At 41.5% G+C, this 19,364-nt stretch overlaps 1 protein-coding gene across 5 annotated transcripts in view; it reads left to right on the forward strand.

Moving 5' to 3' along the window:
* Nucleotides 1–19,364, forward strand: part of Ank3 (ankyrin 3) — a 300,411-nt gene that overhangs the window by 92,105 nt on the left and 188,942 nt on the right. For 4 of the 5 annotated variants that reach the window (XM_051186874.1, XM_051186873.1, XM_051186875.1 and 1 more), the window contains exons 2-8: nt 1,190–1,291; nt 1,701–1,799; nt 1,959–2,057; nt 9,009–9,107; nt 13,461–13,646; nt 14,370–14,393; nt 15,525–15,623. In XM_051186874.1, coding sequence (XP_051042831.1) covers nt 1,190–1,291; nt 1,701–1,799; nt 1,959–2,057; nt 9,009–9,107; nt 13,461–13,646; nt 14,370–14,393; nt 15,525–15,623 — 708 coding nt within the window. The remainder of the gene's footprint in view (nt 1–1,189; nt 1,292–1,700; nt 1,800–1,958; nt 2,058–9,008; nt 9,108–13,460; nt 13,647–14,369; nt 14,394–15,524; nt 15,624–19,364) is intronic. The other variant, XM_051186871.1, reaches the window with a different exon arrangement.

Below are 19,364 nucleotides of genomic sequence, written 5' to 3' on the forward strand. Positions count from 1 at the left end.
TGCCTAGCACCAGCACTGGGTAGAATGGATATGTTGGGAGCCCCAAGAGTCTTAAATGGTCTTCATGGATGGAGAGGCATTCAAAGGGGCTTTGAAGGAGGCGGTCACAATATAGTTAGAGGACACACTCCACTTAGAAGTTTTCCCCTGCATGATTGTACTTCTAACAGGCAGGGAGATGTTTCTGGATCCAGTTTAGGAAATCCTGCTCAGAGTTGAGATGGTGCCCAACAGGTTCTTCCCACATTTTGCAGGCCCATCTTTGACATGGTTTCTCTTCAGTGCCATATTGTCCTCTTGTACTACCTTTGTTGGTGTTAGAGATGAATAGCATTCAGTGAGTGAACTGTCTCGTTTTCTAGTGTTTAGATGTTGTATACTGTTCCTGGAAGAGTTCTCCAGGCTGTGGCTTCAACTAGATTGAAAATATGTAGAAAATTCACTCATACTTCAACATGTCTTTGCTGCATGCTTTTTATGTACAAAAACATGCTCTTAATGCAAGATAGGGTAGCATAAGCACCGTGGTGGGAAGTTAGCAACTGGAAACACCCACTGAGGCCATACAGCAGCAGAAAACGTGCCCCTTGCTTTGGGAAGCTTTCAAGTGAAAATGTGGCTGTGATTAACACAGGAAAATGGAATCCATTGTGAACTTCTGATAAGAGCAGCTGGATCTTCATAGTGTGATGCCCAAGACATTGTTGGGTTTTCCCTGGAGAGTCTGTATAAATTTAAGGTGGCCATATTTCACGAGAAATTATCTCTTTCAAATTGGAATAAGTTAGGATATCTCAAAGGGAATAAAGCTGTGAGCTCAGAACTTTTTTTTATTAATGTGTGTGTTTGTCTACGTGTTGATATGTGCTAAGTGTGTGTGTCTGGCACCCACAGAGACCAGAAGAGGGCATTGGATCCTCTGAAACTGGAGTTAAAGATGGTTATGAGCCACCGTGTGGGTGCTGGGAATCAAATATCATATTCTGCAAGTATAGCCAGTGATCTTAACCTCTGGGGCAAGCGTTTGCCCTATCTCTCAAGATTTGATCAAAAATGTTATTAGTGTTTCCATGCTAGCAATAAAACAATCCAGTAGCTTTTTTCTGGCTTTGTACTACTAGCTGGATGCTTGTCCAAAGATGTGTTAGTCATCTTTGTCACCACAATGCTTTTTGTTCTTTTACCTTAGTCTGATGCCAACGCAAGTTACTTGAGAGCAGCTCGGGCAGGACACCTGGAAAAGGCCCTCGACTACATAAAAAATGGAGTGGACATCAACATCTGCAACCAGGTCAGTTATTGATTGGTTTGGGGATTTTGTTTGTTTGTTTGTTTGTTATTGTTTGTTTGTTTGTTTTGGTTAAAACTTTCAGATTCCTTAAAGAATTTATTAAATATTGGCAAGATTTTTCTCTATTTGTCGGGAGGTTGTTTCATTGATATTAAATTTTGTCAGCCCAGTGTTGTCAGTTTATTAGTCCCTATCAAAGAAATGGCAGGAAAGGTAGGAATATAGTGACTAATATGAGTTAGTTAGTTAGTTAGTTAGTTAGTAATGGCCCTCCTCCCCAGCTTTCATATTTTATTCCCATGCAGCACACATATGGGGGACATTTGTAGGGACATCTGAAGAGCATGTGGTGGGCCGTGGACTGTTGAGTACTCAGTTTTCAGTTTGCTTTCCCTTCATTTTCCATCAGAATGGGTTGAATGCACTCCATCTCGCTTCCAAAGAAGGCCATGTGGAAGTAGTCTCTGAGTTGCTACAGAGGGAAGCCAATGTCGACGCAGCCACAAAGGTCAGTGTCATGGGCTCAGTGCTATTGGTTCTAGAAAGGGTCAAACCTCAGTAAGAATAAGGGTATCATTCTCATGAGCTGTTCATCAGCTCCCGTTAACTGCATCACCAGGGCACTGAGGGTTCTATGAGCTCATGTATCTTGCCTCTTGTTTCACAGAAAGGGAACACAGCTTTACACATCGCTTCTTTGGCTGGGCAAGCAGAAGTAGTCAAAGTCTTGGTTACAAATGGAGCAAACGTCAATGCACAATCTCAGGTAAACCTACACTGCTATTGCAAAGGACCTTGACCATCATTTGCCAGTAAGACTTCTAGACCAAGCATTTGCATGATGGCTAAGCTGCAAGCTCATTTTTTCAAGTAGTTATCAAAGTTCATTGAACTCATATGTATTTTTATTTATAATTTGTGTCACGAGAGAATTTCCAACCATGGTCCACCTCAGAAAGGCTATGACTGACAGATCCACCTATGAACAACTGTGGCTGACAATCACACAAAAATGTTCAGCAGATGTTTGAAATTGTATCTTTAAACTGTTTTATGATGCCATCTAATCTGGGTCCAGTCTCCATATTGCTAGAATATACGGGAAATGAGGAACCATATAAGTAAGAGAAGGCTTCGGGATTTTCAGAGCACATGTTGTTTTATTAGTTGGACACTGGAAGAAACTGCTTAATTACTCTATACCAATGAAGTCAGCACGGTTGCTAACTGAAACAAATAAAATACAGAAGAAATAAGTAAATAAACCCAGAAACTTTGAAAGTCTCCCATCTTTAAAGTGTTCAGACTGTACTGAATGTAAGTCCCCATCATAGCAGCATAGATTGCCTAGCATCTTAATCTTAGCATTGAAATCTAAAAGAATTAGCTTTTCTATTTCACTGACTTAAAATTATGAGTACTCATAATGCAATCATTGGCATTCACACACAGCTTCCATCAGAGGTTGTGTAACAAAGCAAACATGTCCTGAGGCAGCAGCTCCCACAGAGGTCTTGCCTCCTTTGCCCTGTTTCTAGTGGCAGCATCTGTCCCTGGTCAGTGGTGCCACCAGGGTAGGGCACTGAAAGTATTGATCACCGAACAAACCTGCAATTTTGCCCATGATCCAGGATTTAGTGAAGTCAGGGAAGATGATACTAAGGGGTTATGGGGCTCATGGGTCTTACTGTGAGGAAGGAATTTCCCAGGACCCTCGGGATCAGATGTTGAGAATAATTAGGTTGGGCATTTAATGTGAGACTAACTTCAAAATCAAAAGATTAAGTGGAAAAGGTGAGATTTTTGAGTTCTCGGGTGTTTCTCGCAAGAATCATGCTGTGTAAAATAGAAAGTAGTGAGGAAAATGTAGGTACCATGGTTTTATTGGAATAGTTAAACTTGGTCACTTTTAATCCACAAAACCACATTTCATTGAGTCTTTTGGGATTAAACCATGTTCATGCCAGGCAACTGTTCTGCCAATGAACTATGACCCCAGCTTTTCATTTAGTCTTTTTGCATTCTGAAAGCCCTTCGTGATTATTGTTACCTTTTGTTAGATAATTCATAGGAGCTTTCTTTTACAATTTCCTCTTTGACCTTTGAGAGAAAGTCTCAACACGCTTTAAAGACAAATATATTATATTTATTTTTTATTTATTTATCTGTGTGGTGTGTGTGTGTGTGTGTGTGTGTGTGTGTGTGTGTGTGTGTGTGTTTGCCCTCTAGTAGAGATCAGAGGACAACTCATGGGAGTCAGTTCTCTGGTCGTCAGACTTGGAGGCAATTGTCTTTACTCACTGAGTCATCACAATGACCCAAAGCACATTTTCTTGTTTTACATATTGATCCCAGTTCCCCCTCCCTCCCAATGCCACCCCCCCCCCCCCCCCCGCCCACTCCTCAGGGAGGGTGATGCCTTCTAGGAGGGATCATTAAAATCTGTCAAGTCATTTGGAGTAGGGACTAGGCCCCACCTCCTGCCTCTAGGCTAAGGGAGTATCCCTCCATGGGGAATGCCAAAGTACATTTTTGAAAAATTAGTTACTTCGTGGCCTTTCGGTCTCTATGTTAAGTATGCTTGGTTCATTGTCTTTGGGTATGTTTGGCTGATGAATCTCTTCTACTTGGGATATCTGCATAATTACAAGGATTTACAGCATCACTGTGAGGTAGGCCCTAGTGACCATCAGTGCCAGGGAAGTAGTAAACACACTTAGCTCCCAGAGGCAGAGTCCCCCACTCTCCCTTCTTTCTAGTTCCCTGGGTTTGGACTTTTTGCTGCACTTTGAATGGTATTGCTTTTCTGAGAAAGTAAAGATATAAAATTAAAGTTTAGCCAATAGCACTTTCAGGTATTAACAAGTCAAATACAAAAGAAAGAAGAACATTGTGCTCTAACTTTTTTGGGTTGCATTTATTTGTGTTGGAGGAGGGGGCCTGTGTGAACTCAGATGCACATGTGGAAGTCAGAGGACAATTTTAAGTCACTTCTTTCATCCCAGTCATGTGAGCCCCAGGGGTCCAATTCCGGTACTCAGGCTTGACAGTATGAGCACCAGCTGAGCCATCTCAACTGCCTGCATCATACTCTTATGCTGTTCCCCCCCACACACACACAAAAAAAAAATCACTGTAATTTTGTCTACTGAGACATAACTAGAAGTGAGCAGTGAGCAGTGAGCTATGAGATGGGGAAACTTTTTAATCCATTTCCAATTAGAACATCTCCTTCAAAACATGCACACATTTCTGATTGTGTCCGAGGGCAACCACAGCTCTAAACCTGCTATGCCGTAAGAGAGAAAACTGTGGTCAAGAAGAAACCTGAGTCTGTTGTAATTGAATTTATACACGTTCCACACTGATGATGCTGTGAGGGCAGAATGTAGCCCGGGAATGCCTTCTCCTCAAAGCTGTGCTCAGTGATCCCCACCACACACTGCACAGCACAGTTCTCCATCAAAAATCCTTTGCCTCCTGACTACACCATGCTGTGGCTAGAAGGGGCAGTGAGGTGACCTTGCTGTAGAGCCAGAAGTTTGTGTGACAGTTCACCATAGCAACTCTTGAGTAGGAAGTTTACAAAGATCAAAAGGCAACAATGCTATAAAAGAAGATTACATTCAAGCTATCGCTGTAGCTCAGAGGGTAGAGAGCATGACGGAAGCCTGGTGTTCGATCCCAGCCACACATAAACTACATATGGTTCATGGTTCTGACCATTGGAGGTAGAAGGGTCAGAAGTTCAAGGTCATCTTTGGCTACATAGCAAAAGCAAGGCCAGTCTGAGCTACATAAAAGTCTGTCTTAAAAAATAAATCTTTCTTTAAATGGAGATTTTATTCATTCATGTAGCAACACTTAAACCACAGAGATGTTTACATTCAAGAAAGACAGGCCACTTGTGCAGGCACATACCTGTAATCTCAACACTTGGGAGGCTGGGGCAGGAGGATCATGAGTTTTGGTTGAGGAGAGACTAAGGGGGTGGGGTAGGATGGTGGGTCTCTAAAAGAAATCTCAGCTACAAGCCATTTCTTAAAGTGTAAGAAATAGTTAAGCGTGGGCTGGTGAATTGATTCAGTGATAAAGGCACTACTGAGGCTGATCTCGTTCAACCCCCAGGCCTCATGGTGGAAGGAAAAAACTTGACTCTTAGAAGTTGTCCTCCTCTGACCTTTATAGTCTCTCTCTGACCTTTATACTCTCTCTCTCTCTCTCTCTCTCTCTCTCTCTCTCTCTCTCTCTCTCTCATAATAATAGTAATGCATTTTTCCTTAAAATCTTAAAAAAGAACATAACAATCATTTTTGTCTTAATAAAAATGTCACAGCCCAGCATTGGAATTCTGTTCCTACACATTTGGGTACCATAACTAAGTCTAGAGTTTTTACGTTAAATGAGTTTGGTCGTTGCCTTGATCTTGGGTCTTAACAATTATTTTACTCTTCCTTGAGTGACTTCACATTCCTGTGACTTCTTTGCTATACTTTAGGAAAGAAACTAGGCTGGGGAGATGGCTCAGCAGGGAAAGAGTTTGGGTTCTCAGCATCCACATAGAAGCAAGTAGGCATGACAGCCTATGTGGAATGCCAGCACAAAGGAGGGTGGCATCGATTCCTCAGAGCAACCTGGGTAACTGAACTAGCCTAACTACACACACACACCATTGCCTAACTAACTTGTAATTATGGAACTCAATATACCAGTAATACACAGTGTTAACCATTGAAGACAGTGAAACTGACCAGCACAATGGTTGGCTTGCCTCTTCTCTCTCCTTCATGTCTGCATCCAAAGGCATAGCTGACTGCATTTATTCAGGCAGGGTCTGTCTCTGGTGGTATTTTGGCTATAGATATATGAACAAAATTTTTGTTTTGCTTTTTTTTTTTTTCTAATTAGTGTTAACAAAGGCAAAATACCTCAAATCAAATGGGTTTACCTCACATCCACACTCCACTCCCTGTGTTAGAGGAGCTAGATTTTCACAGTCAGACATGTAGGTGGCTGGGCTAGATGCCCCCTGACTTTTGATCTTTAATCTGACTTTCATAGACTTTAGTCTCATACAGGATTCAGCAAATACTTCATAGTATATAATAGTTGGCTACAATGAAGAATGTGTGGGAGGTTTCCATTGGTGAAAGAGATGTCCATCAGTCACTGGGTTTGGTTTTTGTTTGTTGTTTCATTTTTTGGTTTGGGTTTTTCTCCCCCTTTTACTCTGCCATGTTGGGTGTGATGGAGCATGCCTCCATGCTCTCTGAAAATGATTAGTCTGCAGATCTGCATGCATATAATAGCCCCACTATAAATCCCGAGAGCAGAAGGTATTGGAGATAGTACATAAAATCAGGCTTTAAATAGCTTACTGGCGGCATCTTAAGCAGCCTTTCCCCTGGGAGACTTAAATCTATTGTTGCCATAGAGAAGAAAATGTAAATTGTGCTCTAGTATGTTCCTTTTTTTTTTACCCCACCAGTTTTGTTTTGAAATTTTCCTAAGATATGAAATAAATATGAAAATGGAGAAGAAACATCTTTCTCCAATCTGACCATCCTGAGTCCAAGTCTTTTCACCAATAAGTGTGTTAGGTACATGCTACGCCATGATGCTACAATAAATTATGGGAGGTGCTTTATCCCTCTGGGCTAGAGTCTAGTGGCAAGATTTTTAGTCAGTCTCTTCAAATGATAATTGTAGATCCTTTATTGATAGATAATATGTATATTAATTAGAGTTATTTGGGTTAAAAGAGCAAAAAGGACTTCAACAAAAGAAATTTCTACAGAGTTTATTGGCTTTGGATTGGGGTCACTGAAAGCAGGGGCTAAAGAGGAGTCAGAAAGTTCTAGAAAATAAATAGAGTGGATGGCAGGAGACCTTAGCCAGAACCAAAGAGCAAGAGAACCCTTTGATACATCCCTTGAAGGTGGGTATAGGACCTGGAGGGAACTTGGCTTAGGAGGAAAGACTAAAAGGCAAACAAAAATAGCTTGTCTATGCATATATACCATCATCAGAGAGGAGCAGGCACGTCTGTCTCAGTGTCCAGCCAAGTCAAGTCCTTCCTGTAGAGCAAGGATGTGGGTGCTATTGACCATCACCAAAGCAAACTAAAATGCACATACTTTAAAATCAAAATGTACATTGGGTAGGGTAGTTTTCATTACCATGATGCCATGTGTGAGAAAAACAAAGTTTAGGTGGGTTCAGGGTTGCTAGAGTACTCTTTAGAGGGCCTGAGACTATGCAAAGCCTTAAGGAAGACAGCATGTGACTGAACCCAGCTGCTCACCTTCAGGTGGTCACAAAGCAGAAGAAAATTAGAAAGAGCTAAATAGAAATATCTGCTCCTTCCCACCAGACCCCACTCCCCAAGAATGCTGTCAAATACAGATCTGTAATAGATTCATCCATTGACTACATTAGAGTTCTCATGAGTCAATCACTTCCCAAAGCCCTCTGAACATTTAAATTGGAACCAAGTCTTCAACCACAACCCCTGAGGGGTCATTTGGTACTGAAAATGTAGCATTCTTGTGGAGGAGGAGGGAAGCACACACACACACACACACACACACACACACACACACACACACACACACAATTATCACTATTGATAGCAGAAAGATCATAAGAACTTTCAGGGCCCCATACAGTGTGATCTCATTTATATGGAATGTCCAAAGGAAACAAAGCCAAAGAAACAGAACAGTGATGGATGGTTGCCAAGGTTACAGAAAAGGGCAGATGCTGAGAAGTGCTACCAAGAGGTGCAGAATGAAGGGATGATGTGAGTTAGTGGGACTACATCTTGCCAAGGTTCTTGCCCGGCAAGGCTATTGTCCCAGTTCTGTGAGTACACAAACCACACTGAACTATACATTACATAAAGATGAGTTTTATGGAATGAGAATTAAGTGTTAATCAACAAATATTTTTAGGATCGATAGGAATGTAACTTTTGAAAAAGACCAGTGTCTCAGGTATTAATGCTAGGAAGGTAAGCCCTGAACAAAAGAGGGAGCCAGAAATGGCGTGATTACACACCTGTGATCCCAACATTGAGCACGCAGAGGATCGGTAGTTTAAGGCTACCCTAGGCCAGCCTGGGGTACATGAGACCTTGCCTGTAAAAAGAAAGCTTGGGAAAGTTGTGGCAGGAAGCAGTTATACTTAACCATCCCATTTTGCATGTGGGTCTTCCTTTTTTTGATCTGTGTAATCACCTCTGTCATATATTTGAAGTAATTTTAGGTGAAAATAATTTCCTTCTCAAGCTGGAACTGTTTGAAATGCCTACTTTTATATGAAAATAGTGCATCTTTATTTGAAATAGTGATTGGTTCTTGGGAGATGTGACAACTGAACACATTTTTCACCGTAGTAAAATATCTTATTCATGGTAGTACCTCATCTATGGTTGATGATGAATGAGCTTGTTTACCTATAGTGCATAAATTGTTGTTTCCTTTAAGACTACTAACTATGAAAACTGACTCTATACTTGTGTGATCAGCAGTTAAATTGTGATTATGATCATGAATTACACTTAAATCATGAATATGATATAGACTACAGCGTTCAGTTCTCTAATGACTATGAACATTTACAGTAAAGGATTATAAAAGTCATTTCATGTGAGCACTGCTCAGAATGCTCTTTTCAGTATCAGCTGGCACAGTGACCCTGGTTTCTTCTTTTGCAGAATGGCTTCACACCATTGTATATGGCGGCCCAGGAGAACCACCTGGAAGTTGTCAGATTTCTTCTGGACAATGGTGCCAGCCAGAGCCTGGCCACAGAGGTAAGATACTCTCCATTCTTCTTGAGTTGATGTATTCAAACGGCTTTTCTTAACCTAGAGCTAAGAATGTTCTCACTAGGAGTTCAATGGCTGTGGCGTGCTTAACATGGTGACTCTTTCATGAGATGCTCTTGAAGCTATTTTTAATCTTTGAGAATTCTCTCATTGCACAGATATTCTTTATCTGCTCAAATGTCTGGCCTACCCTATAATTATGCTATCATTTTCATTTTTCACCTATTTTAGTAATAATAATGTTTGCCTCTTAATAATCTTGCCTCCAAGGCAACCAGTGTTTTGAAATATCATTTTAGTGAATATTAACTGTAAATGTAGTTTTTTCCTAAATTAATGTTAGGCTAATTAAAATGGTTGAACATATATATTTTTTTCTAAAATTGACTAATTAGATTTAATCCATACTTCCAAATGAAACCTTTAAACACATTTAATTACCAAATAAAGTAGTGTTTGTAGGGGGAATATTTTCTATATTCTTGAATAGAAAAAAAAATTACTTTAAAAAGTAAAAAATGATTTATGCCTTGGTGCTTAAGCAGGTCACTTGAATCTGTTGCTAATAGTCAACTGATACTTGAAAATTTTTCATTTTTAATTCATAAGTGAATTCTAGTGGATAATCTGTCCAGCTCATAACAAAGTCACCACTTTGGCCACTACTCTGGTGTGGCTGTTCAGTGGCCCAGGAAGGAAGGGTAAGAGGCTGGCTACATCTTCATCCAGTTGTTGAGATTAGGTCATCCTATAAAACCAGCAAGTGAATGACGGGTACATCATTGAAGGAACTCAGGGCAGGAACCTGGAGGTGGGGGCAGAGGACACACCATCTTTTAACACATCACACCCATATCTTTATGTGGCTTTATGTGTGTTGCTATTGAAAGACCCTCAAAGAGCGGACCTTCACACTCCCACTCAGGAAAGGCGCCCCCTCATCACTCATGAGAAGCAGTCTTGGTGCACTGGGGTCCACAGTCATACACCACGCAGGGGTAGAGGACCGAGGACCACGAGGGCGGAAGTAAGATAGCTTTTATAGGATTACAACAAAGCCCACGCATCTTAAACCAATCATCTCATAGCATCCAGAGCCCGCGAGGTGCATACCAATCAATTTAAACCATCTAAGCCCATGTCCCATAGACCAGTTTCCTATAGCCCCGGAGGTCTGCCTTTGTGAGGCTCCTGGGTTACAGGTCCTGCTGTAAACCGCAAAGAATGTGACCTTCCGCCTATTTATTGGCTGAGGACAGGGTCTGGAATTTAAGGTTTAAATTTCTAGTTTCCTGTGGTCAGTGGGGAGTTAGGTTGTATTTTTCCATTCTTATACTATCACACTTTATATAAATAAAACCTGATTTCCCACAGACCCACAGAAAGTGCTCCTTCAGAAGAATTGCTTCTTTCTATTCTTTATATATATATATATATATATATATATATATATATTAGAGATCAAAGAAAATGGATACAGGTAAAATATTTTGTTCATAATCTATTCAGAATGCAATAGTTTCTATTAGCCATCTTTACTGGTATCCTTTAAATGGAGTGCTCTATAGAGAGAGTAGTTGAAGGATACATTAAAATGCAGGTTTTTAAATAGGATTTTTAAATTACTAAGTGATCTGCCAAATTTCCTTTTCTCTCCACTCTTCTTGGTGTTGTTAAGGATCAAACTCTGGGCCGACTCTCTGCCAAGTACACACTCCACTGCTGAGCTGTGCCAGGGCCACACTTCTTTCCCTGTGTTTTTAATAAGCAGGACACACTTGTGTCAAGGGTTTGGGTTGTGCTTGTAGAACCTTGTTCTCCGTTCTATGCTCTGAATATGGTGTCCTTTGCAGTTGTTGCTCCCTTTTATGTTTTACCACTCTGAAGCATGAGGTTAAATTTGCTTATTTTCAACACAAGTAATCATTAAACCCTTGGAGTGCATCGCACCTGCCACATGACAGTGATGCTGTGGCTGGTACCCACCAGGGCCAAGCCCTTCTCTCAAGAAATTTGGCTACATTTCCTTTCTGACTTTTTTCTTAAGAATAAACCAAATTGCTATGGTTAACAGTGAACAACTCAAATGGGGGGATGTCAATGTATCCTTAATTGGCTTAGGCTTGGAACATGTTCTTATTGGTACTAATCGGATTATCTGCTGTGCGTTTTCTAATGCAAAGTACTTCCTGATTCATGGGCTCTGCAGTTTACAAGTTTGTAGCAGTGAAGATGGAGCTGTTGTTATGACTCCAAACAGACCTAGGCTACTCTTATTCTGTTGCCTCAAGGTTTTTAAGTGAGGTGCAAAGTCAGCTCTTCGTATACCTTTCCTATCATCACTCTTATTTTCAAAAAGTGCATGGGGATCCTGGATAGAGACCCCACTGGAAGGTTGCTTGCATGCACTGGACTCCAGTTTAATTCACCTGTACTGTTTCGATCATGAAATGCAATGAAAAGAAAAAGACTAAATTTTCCCTAAAGAGGACACTTGGTTCATTCATCATTTTTGTACAGATGGTTGTGCTTGGATATTTATCTTTGTGAAAATTAATCTTGCATTGGCACTCATATATCTAAGGAGTACTCTTTTTTATTATATTATGTCATATTCTTCACTCTGTGCATAAGGATGAAGCTTCATCTTGCTGACATCTTGCTTCTGTCCTGCTTGTTATCTCACTAAAAGTGACAGAAGTATCCTTTTCTTTCTTATTTTCTCAGACAGTAAAGTTCAGACAAATAGCTAGCCTGATCCTGTAGAATGGAGTATAGATAAGACTTGAACATGGAGAAGAGAGAGGTCATCTCAGGAAGGGGAGATGTCATAGTAGGAATTTCTGCATACACCCACAGTTAGTGGGGAAACTGGATGGGACCCCTATGGGAAAAAACTTATGGGCTTTGTCCAATATTTTGCACATCCTTGAATATGAATGTAGTGATTTGTATTCAGTCTGACAATGATGGAGGCATTTATCAATTTTCCAGCAAAGGAGTGAATGATAATGATGATGGCTTTGGAAAACCAAGCAAGCCATTAGCATTTAAGTGCCTAGTTTCCTCCTCGGCCTCACTGATGCTGTATTGAAATATTGTACCATGTACTATGGAAATAATCATGACCACAGTAAAAAATGATGAGAAACTTGCCTGTCTGCTCACTACTAGTCAAAATAATTTCTAATGTTCCTCTGGGTGTATAGAAATGAAACCATGGAAAAAGTATCACGCGCTCCAGTCTTGGGATGTTTTGTCTCATGTTGTTTATTCTCCAATCAGTGTACTGTGCCAGACATGATTTAATGAACCTCTATGAAGTCTATAGCTGTCTCCTCCTTGTTACATCCCAGAGAACTCCAAAAGGCACAATGTGTATAATGCACACATACATCCAGGTGTATTCTGAAATTCCCTTTCACTGAACTCCTGGAAGCAGAGGCACCCTCAGCTCAGCTGTGGGGAACACTGGGAAGAGTTGGATGAAGGGTCAAAGTGTCACACAGAAGGAAAAAGGCTCATGGGGATCTGTCACATTGCATGGTGATCATAGTTAGTCATAGCATGTTGCATAGAATTGTGCATGTTGCACAATTGCTCAAAGAATAAATTTCTAATGTTCTCACCATAAAAATATTAGGAATTTGAGATGTGGTGTAGGCTTAATAACTTGATTATTCCACTGTGTTCATAAATCACAACACATATTGTCCCTATAAATACACACAGTTGGGAAAACAAACAGTAAAGTCAGGGTCTGTGTGACTGCTTGTCATTTCCACTCACTGGATAGAGAAGCCAAAAGCCTATTATGTAAGCCTTTCTTGAAGTGGTAATGACTATGTTCCATCCATTGCTCTTCTCCAGGCACAGGCTCAGTCACAATGAATATTTACCCCATTCTTTAAAATATCAGTGAGAAAGTTTACAACTCATTTAAAATCTTCTTTGAAAATCTTGACTAGATTTCACTTGACAATATTGTTTTATAAAGATTGCTTTATGTGTACTGACATTTGGATATCATTTTGTTATATAGCACTTTTACATATTTTCAGCTTTTTCCAATTAGTGTATAGTTAATAGACATTTAGGAGAAAAATTCCTAAACAGTAGACATTTCTTGATTTTTTAAAATTTGAATATATATTCATGTGATTATAGAAGTATGTAAGTAATTGGTATGTACATATGTGCTCTTACATCTGCTATTGGAACCAAAAACCATAATAAAACCTGACCCTTGGTCATCCCATCCATTGCCTCCTGCTTTGATAATGGAATCATAAAGAAGTATCCACTTGGCTGATCTTGACCACATCCTTCTGTTCACAGGACGGCTTCACGCCATTGGCTGTAGCTCTGCAGCAAGGTCATGACCAAGTTGTGTCGCTCCTGCTCGAAAATGACACAAAAGGAAAAGTGCGTCTCCCGGCCCTCCACATCGCGGCCCGCAAAGATGACACAAAAGCGGCAGCTCTGCTCCTGCAGAATGACAACAACGCGGACGTGGAGTCAAAGGTAGGGCCCGGGTCACTCCAGGCTTTCACACCCCTGTCCTGAGTCAGGCAGGCGACCTTCAGGAACACGTGGTCTCCCTCTTGGCAAGTTTGTGCCAAAAATATATATATACATATACATACATACATACATATATATATATATATATATATATATATACACATTATGACTTCGCTAAAAGGAATGAGAACCTGTGTCCATGCCAGCCAATGCAGTCACTCCCTGCCTTGACCTGAGAAGCCAGAGAATGCTGTCCATATTGCCTTATGCATGCTAAAAGGGAGGCCACCTCCAAAGAAAAGGATTTCCATGCATTTGCAGTTTCCTTCCTTTCATATCACAATGGAATGTGTTAAACAGTGCAACTCAAATATCAGGTCTAATGATAGTGATAGTGTGTGCAAACATAAAGGATTGGCCTCCACAGTGACAGGCAGCACAGCTAGGACAGAAGAGCTGTGGAGAGCATGCTTCAGGGAAAGAGCCACAGCCAAAGACTCCTATTGTCTTGCTTGGAAGTCTGTACAAGGGAAATGGGGCAAGGAACTAGGTCTCTGTGTAGCCATTCTTCGTTGAGTCTAGCTTTCTTCCTGCACCCAATTCCCTTCCATCATAGCTTTCATCTTCATCCTGTAGCTGCCATGAGCTTTCTGCAGTCCATGTCACCGAGTGAACTAACCGTTCATTTTTTCCTCCTCTTTGCCTCCCAATGTGTTAACCTAGATGGTGGTGAATAGAGCAACTGAGGTATATATATGTATCTGTCTCCCTATTTCTATAATCGGGATCTGCTTCATCGCTTTCCATTTCCTAGGTTTGCTGCCTCATCCCCTCCTCCCCTCCTTCTTTGCATTGCCTTCTGTAGGCTAGATTCCTGCTTCACCCACCCCTACCCTTGAAGGAGCATGTGCCAGAGCAGACAGCAGGTTAATTGCCAGGGCTTTCTGCAGCTGAACTTGACATTGGGAAGGAAGGTTTAGGAATCCTTGAAATACCTATGAGTAATAAAGAGAGACGAAGCCCTCTGAGACTTTCGATGCTTATCCGCTGTACCTGAAGCTGCAGACACCCCTGTCACTCCACTCCTCTAGGTCTCAGGCTTTAGGGTTCTGCATGACACTTGCCCTCCATGGTGTCAGCAACAGGAGAGTTACTTAAAATGGTACAATCTCACCCACCTTCCTTCCATGAGAGGCAGTGATGGCTAGCATGGCTAAGAAGCTTGCTAACAAACTAGACACGCATCACCTCTTCTAAGGTTATGATTTGCGGTGGGGGTGGGGTCAGATAAATGCATGTCTGGCATTTTTTAAGGAAGTAAAACAACCATGGTAGAAAAGCACTCATAAAATTGTGTTGCTGAGTAGCCCCTTGCTAATGAACAGATGAGCATCTCAATTCCTTGTAGAATATGCCCCTGCTCAGTTTAACAATCACCTAGATGGCAGAATACCTCTGTCCTGCCCACCCCCAAATTGCTTTAGTCCTTAAACCTGGCATTTACCGTTGGTTAGGCTGAATTTGTGTCGTATAAAACTAAAACGAACTGAATTTGTTTTCTTGAGTTCTCTGACCTGCCTAAAGCAGTAGGAGGAATGAAGCCACACTGATATGAACTATGAGGGTTTTTGAGATGTTGACTTCTATAGTTCTGCTGGTGGATTCCTTTAGTTGATGAGTCTCTGTCCCTGGGTTTTCCCTGGCTCTCCCTCTGCTGGTGAGTTTGGGTTTCCTTAGAAACCCTATGAGCCCTTGGCCCTGATGAAGCCTAGCACAGAATGGAATGTGGACCCTAGCAGATTTTGCTCCTTCATTTTGGTCTAAGCATAAGAGGAGCTGGAAGGAGTCAATTGACAATTCACTGTGTTTTCTTCACAGAGTGGCTTCACCCCGCTCCACATAGCTGCCCACTACGGGAATATTAATGTGGCCACATTGCTGTTAAACAGAGCGGCTGCCGTGGACTTCACCGCACGGGTGAGTACATGGCAAAGTACCTATCACTTCTCCAGAGCATCTCCAATGACTTTGATGTCTCATTTCCCAGGCTTAGGACCAGGCTGGGACATGGCCTTCCAGTCATTGGGAAATTGGACATATTGCCTTACCTGGCATATTTCTTGTTATTGGTTACTTAGATATACTTGTTTCCTGGCAGGAAAGGTAAACATTGAATGGGAATGTGTGTTGATAGGATGGATCACAAATAGTAAACTCTTATAAATAAAATACATGTAATTGCAATTCCTATAGCTGAGAACTATGAACAATTTTCCATGTGGAATATTCTAGAAGGGTATGGGAGTGGCTACCAAGGCCCTAGTCCTCATCTGACTGAGGAGCTATTGGCAATTGATGGTGACTGGGGGAAGGAGGGTCAGTTCTCCTGAGACTGTGGTCACTGTAGGGTTACCCATGTTCCAGAAGATGGCCCCAAACCCATGTGCACAGGTAGCATTCATTAATTCAACTAAATCTAATATTTTTAAAGGGGGCATGAAGCTGGTGGAGGGATATATTGAAGGGGTCCAAATAAAGCTAGAGGGAGAAGTCAAGGGGCAGTTATGATCATAACATATTGTATGCATGGATGAAATTCCCTATGTTTGCTCTAAGTTTATTGTAAGATGGTTTAATTGAAATCATAAAAGGAAATAAGAGCCATAATAAGGGGATATCAACTCACTATGGAATCACAGAAAGTTCTGGTCAGAACACCACCATGTAGCAGCACACCGCACCTGAAGCATTTTCTTTGCATCAAGCTCATCTTCTGGAAGGATGGGGTGAGGTGAGATGGGATGTAAGGTCAGTACTAGCTGTATAGCACTCAAAGTAAAATTGCCTTAGAAATAGTTGGTAGGTGGGCAGTGCTAGGCCAAGCATTATATCTCAAGAAGAAAATCTTAGTTCAACCCTATAGGCTCAGCCTACAGGCCAAGTAAGTTCAGCCCTGATCCTTGAGCTAGCAGTTAGAGGAGGCAGGATTTTAGACTCAGAAAATGAACTCACTTACTTCATCTCCCTTATCTAACTTAAGGTAGTTGACCAGTTACCCCCCCACACACACACACACCCCACTCCCTGAGACAGGGTTTCTCTGTGTAACAGCCTTGGCTGTCCTGGAACTCACTCTGTAGATCAGGCTGGCCTCAAACTCACATAGATCCGCCTACCTCTGCCTTCCTAGTGCTGGGAATAAAGGTGTGTGCCACCACTGCTTAATAGTTGGCTGGTCTTTTTATGGTTCATTAGTTTCAGAAAAATTAGTGAGCATTCGGGTGACACCAGCATAGATTCCACTCGGGCCCTCCATTTATTGAAAACCTATGCTGGTTTGAATGATTAGAGAAAGTTACTTCTCACTTGGAGTTCTGCAAGTGCTCCCATTTGGCTCCAAGGCCAACTTTGACTCTCTGAAGGACAACTTTAGAGTGTTTTTTTAAGGCAACTGTTAACACCAAAAACCATTTCTGGGTTCATTTGCATAATTCACAGGACAATCAAAATCTCATTAAGCCTCATATTCTAATGAGGACATTTGGAAATCCAAGTCAGGCTGGCTTTGAAGCTGGCCTCTGCCAATTGTTGAGAAATTGTCCACGGCTGCTGAAAATAAGTTTAGATTTGTGGGAATGCTTAAGCAAATGCAGAGAAAACGACGGTGTTGTCACACTTCTTTAGGCAACCTGAGTGTATCCATTTCTCTCCCTACAATGGCTGCACTCACTATGAATGATGATCCCTTATTGATTAAAGATCAGTGGGAATCTCAGACCTGTGTATTACCCTCACATGCATCACCGAAGTGTTACAAAATAATAACACTTGTGTTGGTATAAAATATGCCACACTTGCTGCCTTTGGCTGGATCTGAAAACCATCCTTCACAGCCTGTCTCAATTGATGAGGTCTCTCAGCACCATATGGGGAAGGCTGTAGGGCAGTTTGATTATATATTATGTATGGGAGCCCTGCACTCTTGCTTACTCCCAGCAGCCTCAGTATCTCTTTGTTGGCTTTAGGGTGTCAGAGAAGCCTCTTTAGAAAGCACTTACCCATTTTCCATTCCAAATTCCTAGTAGCTTTATTATTAGCAGTCTGTCATTTTACTCAGGCATAGAGTACAGGGGTCTCTGCCTGCCTAAATTTAGAGGAATATTCCACCATGGTTCCCTCTGGAATGAAGCAGGTAAAAGTTGCAATTGGGGTTACAATCCCTCTGCTCAGAACAATAAAGGGGGAAAGTTTGGTTTCATTGGCTAAGAACTGGCTGCAAATTATAACCATAAATCCCAGATTGAGAAGCAGGTGTGGATGGTGGGTTTAGGAGATATTTAGGGGTAAAACACCACACCACAGAAGCTCCCTTTGTCTTTAGAGAGAGGGGTTAGAGTTCTGTTTTCTTGCTGTGACTGGGTATGGTAGAGGGTTGAACTGTTGAAGATTTAGGCTAGCGGCTGTTGGCAGCACTGTAGGCTATGGAGGAACATGGAGAGTGGATGCTACCTCCTGAAAGTCCTGACAAATAGGAGCCAGAACAGCACCTGCAGGTGTAGAAGTTTCCAGAACAGATGAGAGACAGAAACAAACCAGTGTGACCAAGGAGGGGCAAATGTATATCCCAGGAGCAATTCTGACAACTCAAGGGCAGGACATGTCCACATCCCATCATCACAGTTCCCAACTTGTGCTTTGTAAGTTTTCATTTCTGCACTGTGACTTTGCTCCATGTTTATCAACTACCCCAGCTGACACCTTCAGCACGTCTTCTTGTATGATCTATGCAGCTAACCCACACCATCCCTGGGTCCCCTACAGGAGAACTGCCAGATGCTGCAGGGCAGTGTCAGTATTCTGCAGCCTGAACTGAGTCAGCCACTACAGCTTTGACACCACCAGAATTGATCATGAACCTTGCTCTTACAGCAAATCCTCCCTCTCTTGGGGAAGAGACTGTAACTGAGACACTCCAGAAGCCCTGCTGATTGTCATTCCAGGAAGGAGCACTTAAGTCCTGGGGTGACAAAAGGCCAAATGGCATTAAGAGGATGTTTGCCAAGTCCCCCTTGTTGATTGGAGTAGATTCATATGCTGTGGTGCTTAGCACTTCCTGGTCTGACCCCTGAAAGAGTTAGAGATTTACTCTAGAAGATTCCAGGTGGTTTACAGATCAAAGCAGACAGAGTATCTCTAGAAGGATTGAATAGAAAAGGAAAGGGTTTGTTGCCAGGTGGCTGCAGTGAATTGGGGAATAAAATAATATAACAAATGTAGACTTCAGACTTATATGTAAATGTATAGATGGAATATGATTATATAAATACATAGTTTTATTTTACTCCTATTATTCGATTCTTTGACAATTTCATACATATAAACACATATATGTGTATATGTGTATGTGTGTGTGTGTGTGTGTGTGTGTGTGTGTATAACATTGTAAATGTTGGCAGTGAACATTGGTGTACAAGGATCTCTGTGGTATTGGAGTCCTCTTCATAAATACCAGCAATGTTATAGCTGGGTCATGTGATAGATTTATTTTTCATTATTTTAAGGACCCTTGGAGCCCAAGCAAAAATCCAGAACTGTTTATTCCACACCTGGGCTGCCATAGCCATTCATGAATTTAAACTGAATTTAAAAATGCATATCCCTTGGGCTGAGCATGGTACCACATGCAGCAGGTAGACCCAGGCAGAATTTGATGTCAGG

The sequence above is a fragment of the Phodopus roborovskii genome, unplaced genomic scaffold, assembly GCF_943737965.1.
Source record: "Phodopus roborovskii unplaced genomic scaffold, PHOROB, whole genome shotgun sequence".
Lineage (NCBI taxonomy): Eukaryota > Metazoa > Chordata > Mammalia > Rodentia > Cricetidae > Phodopus > Phodopus roborovskii.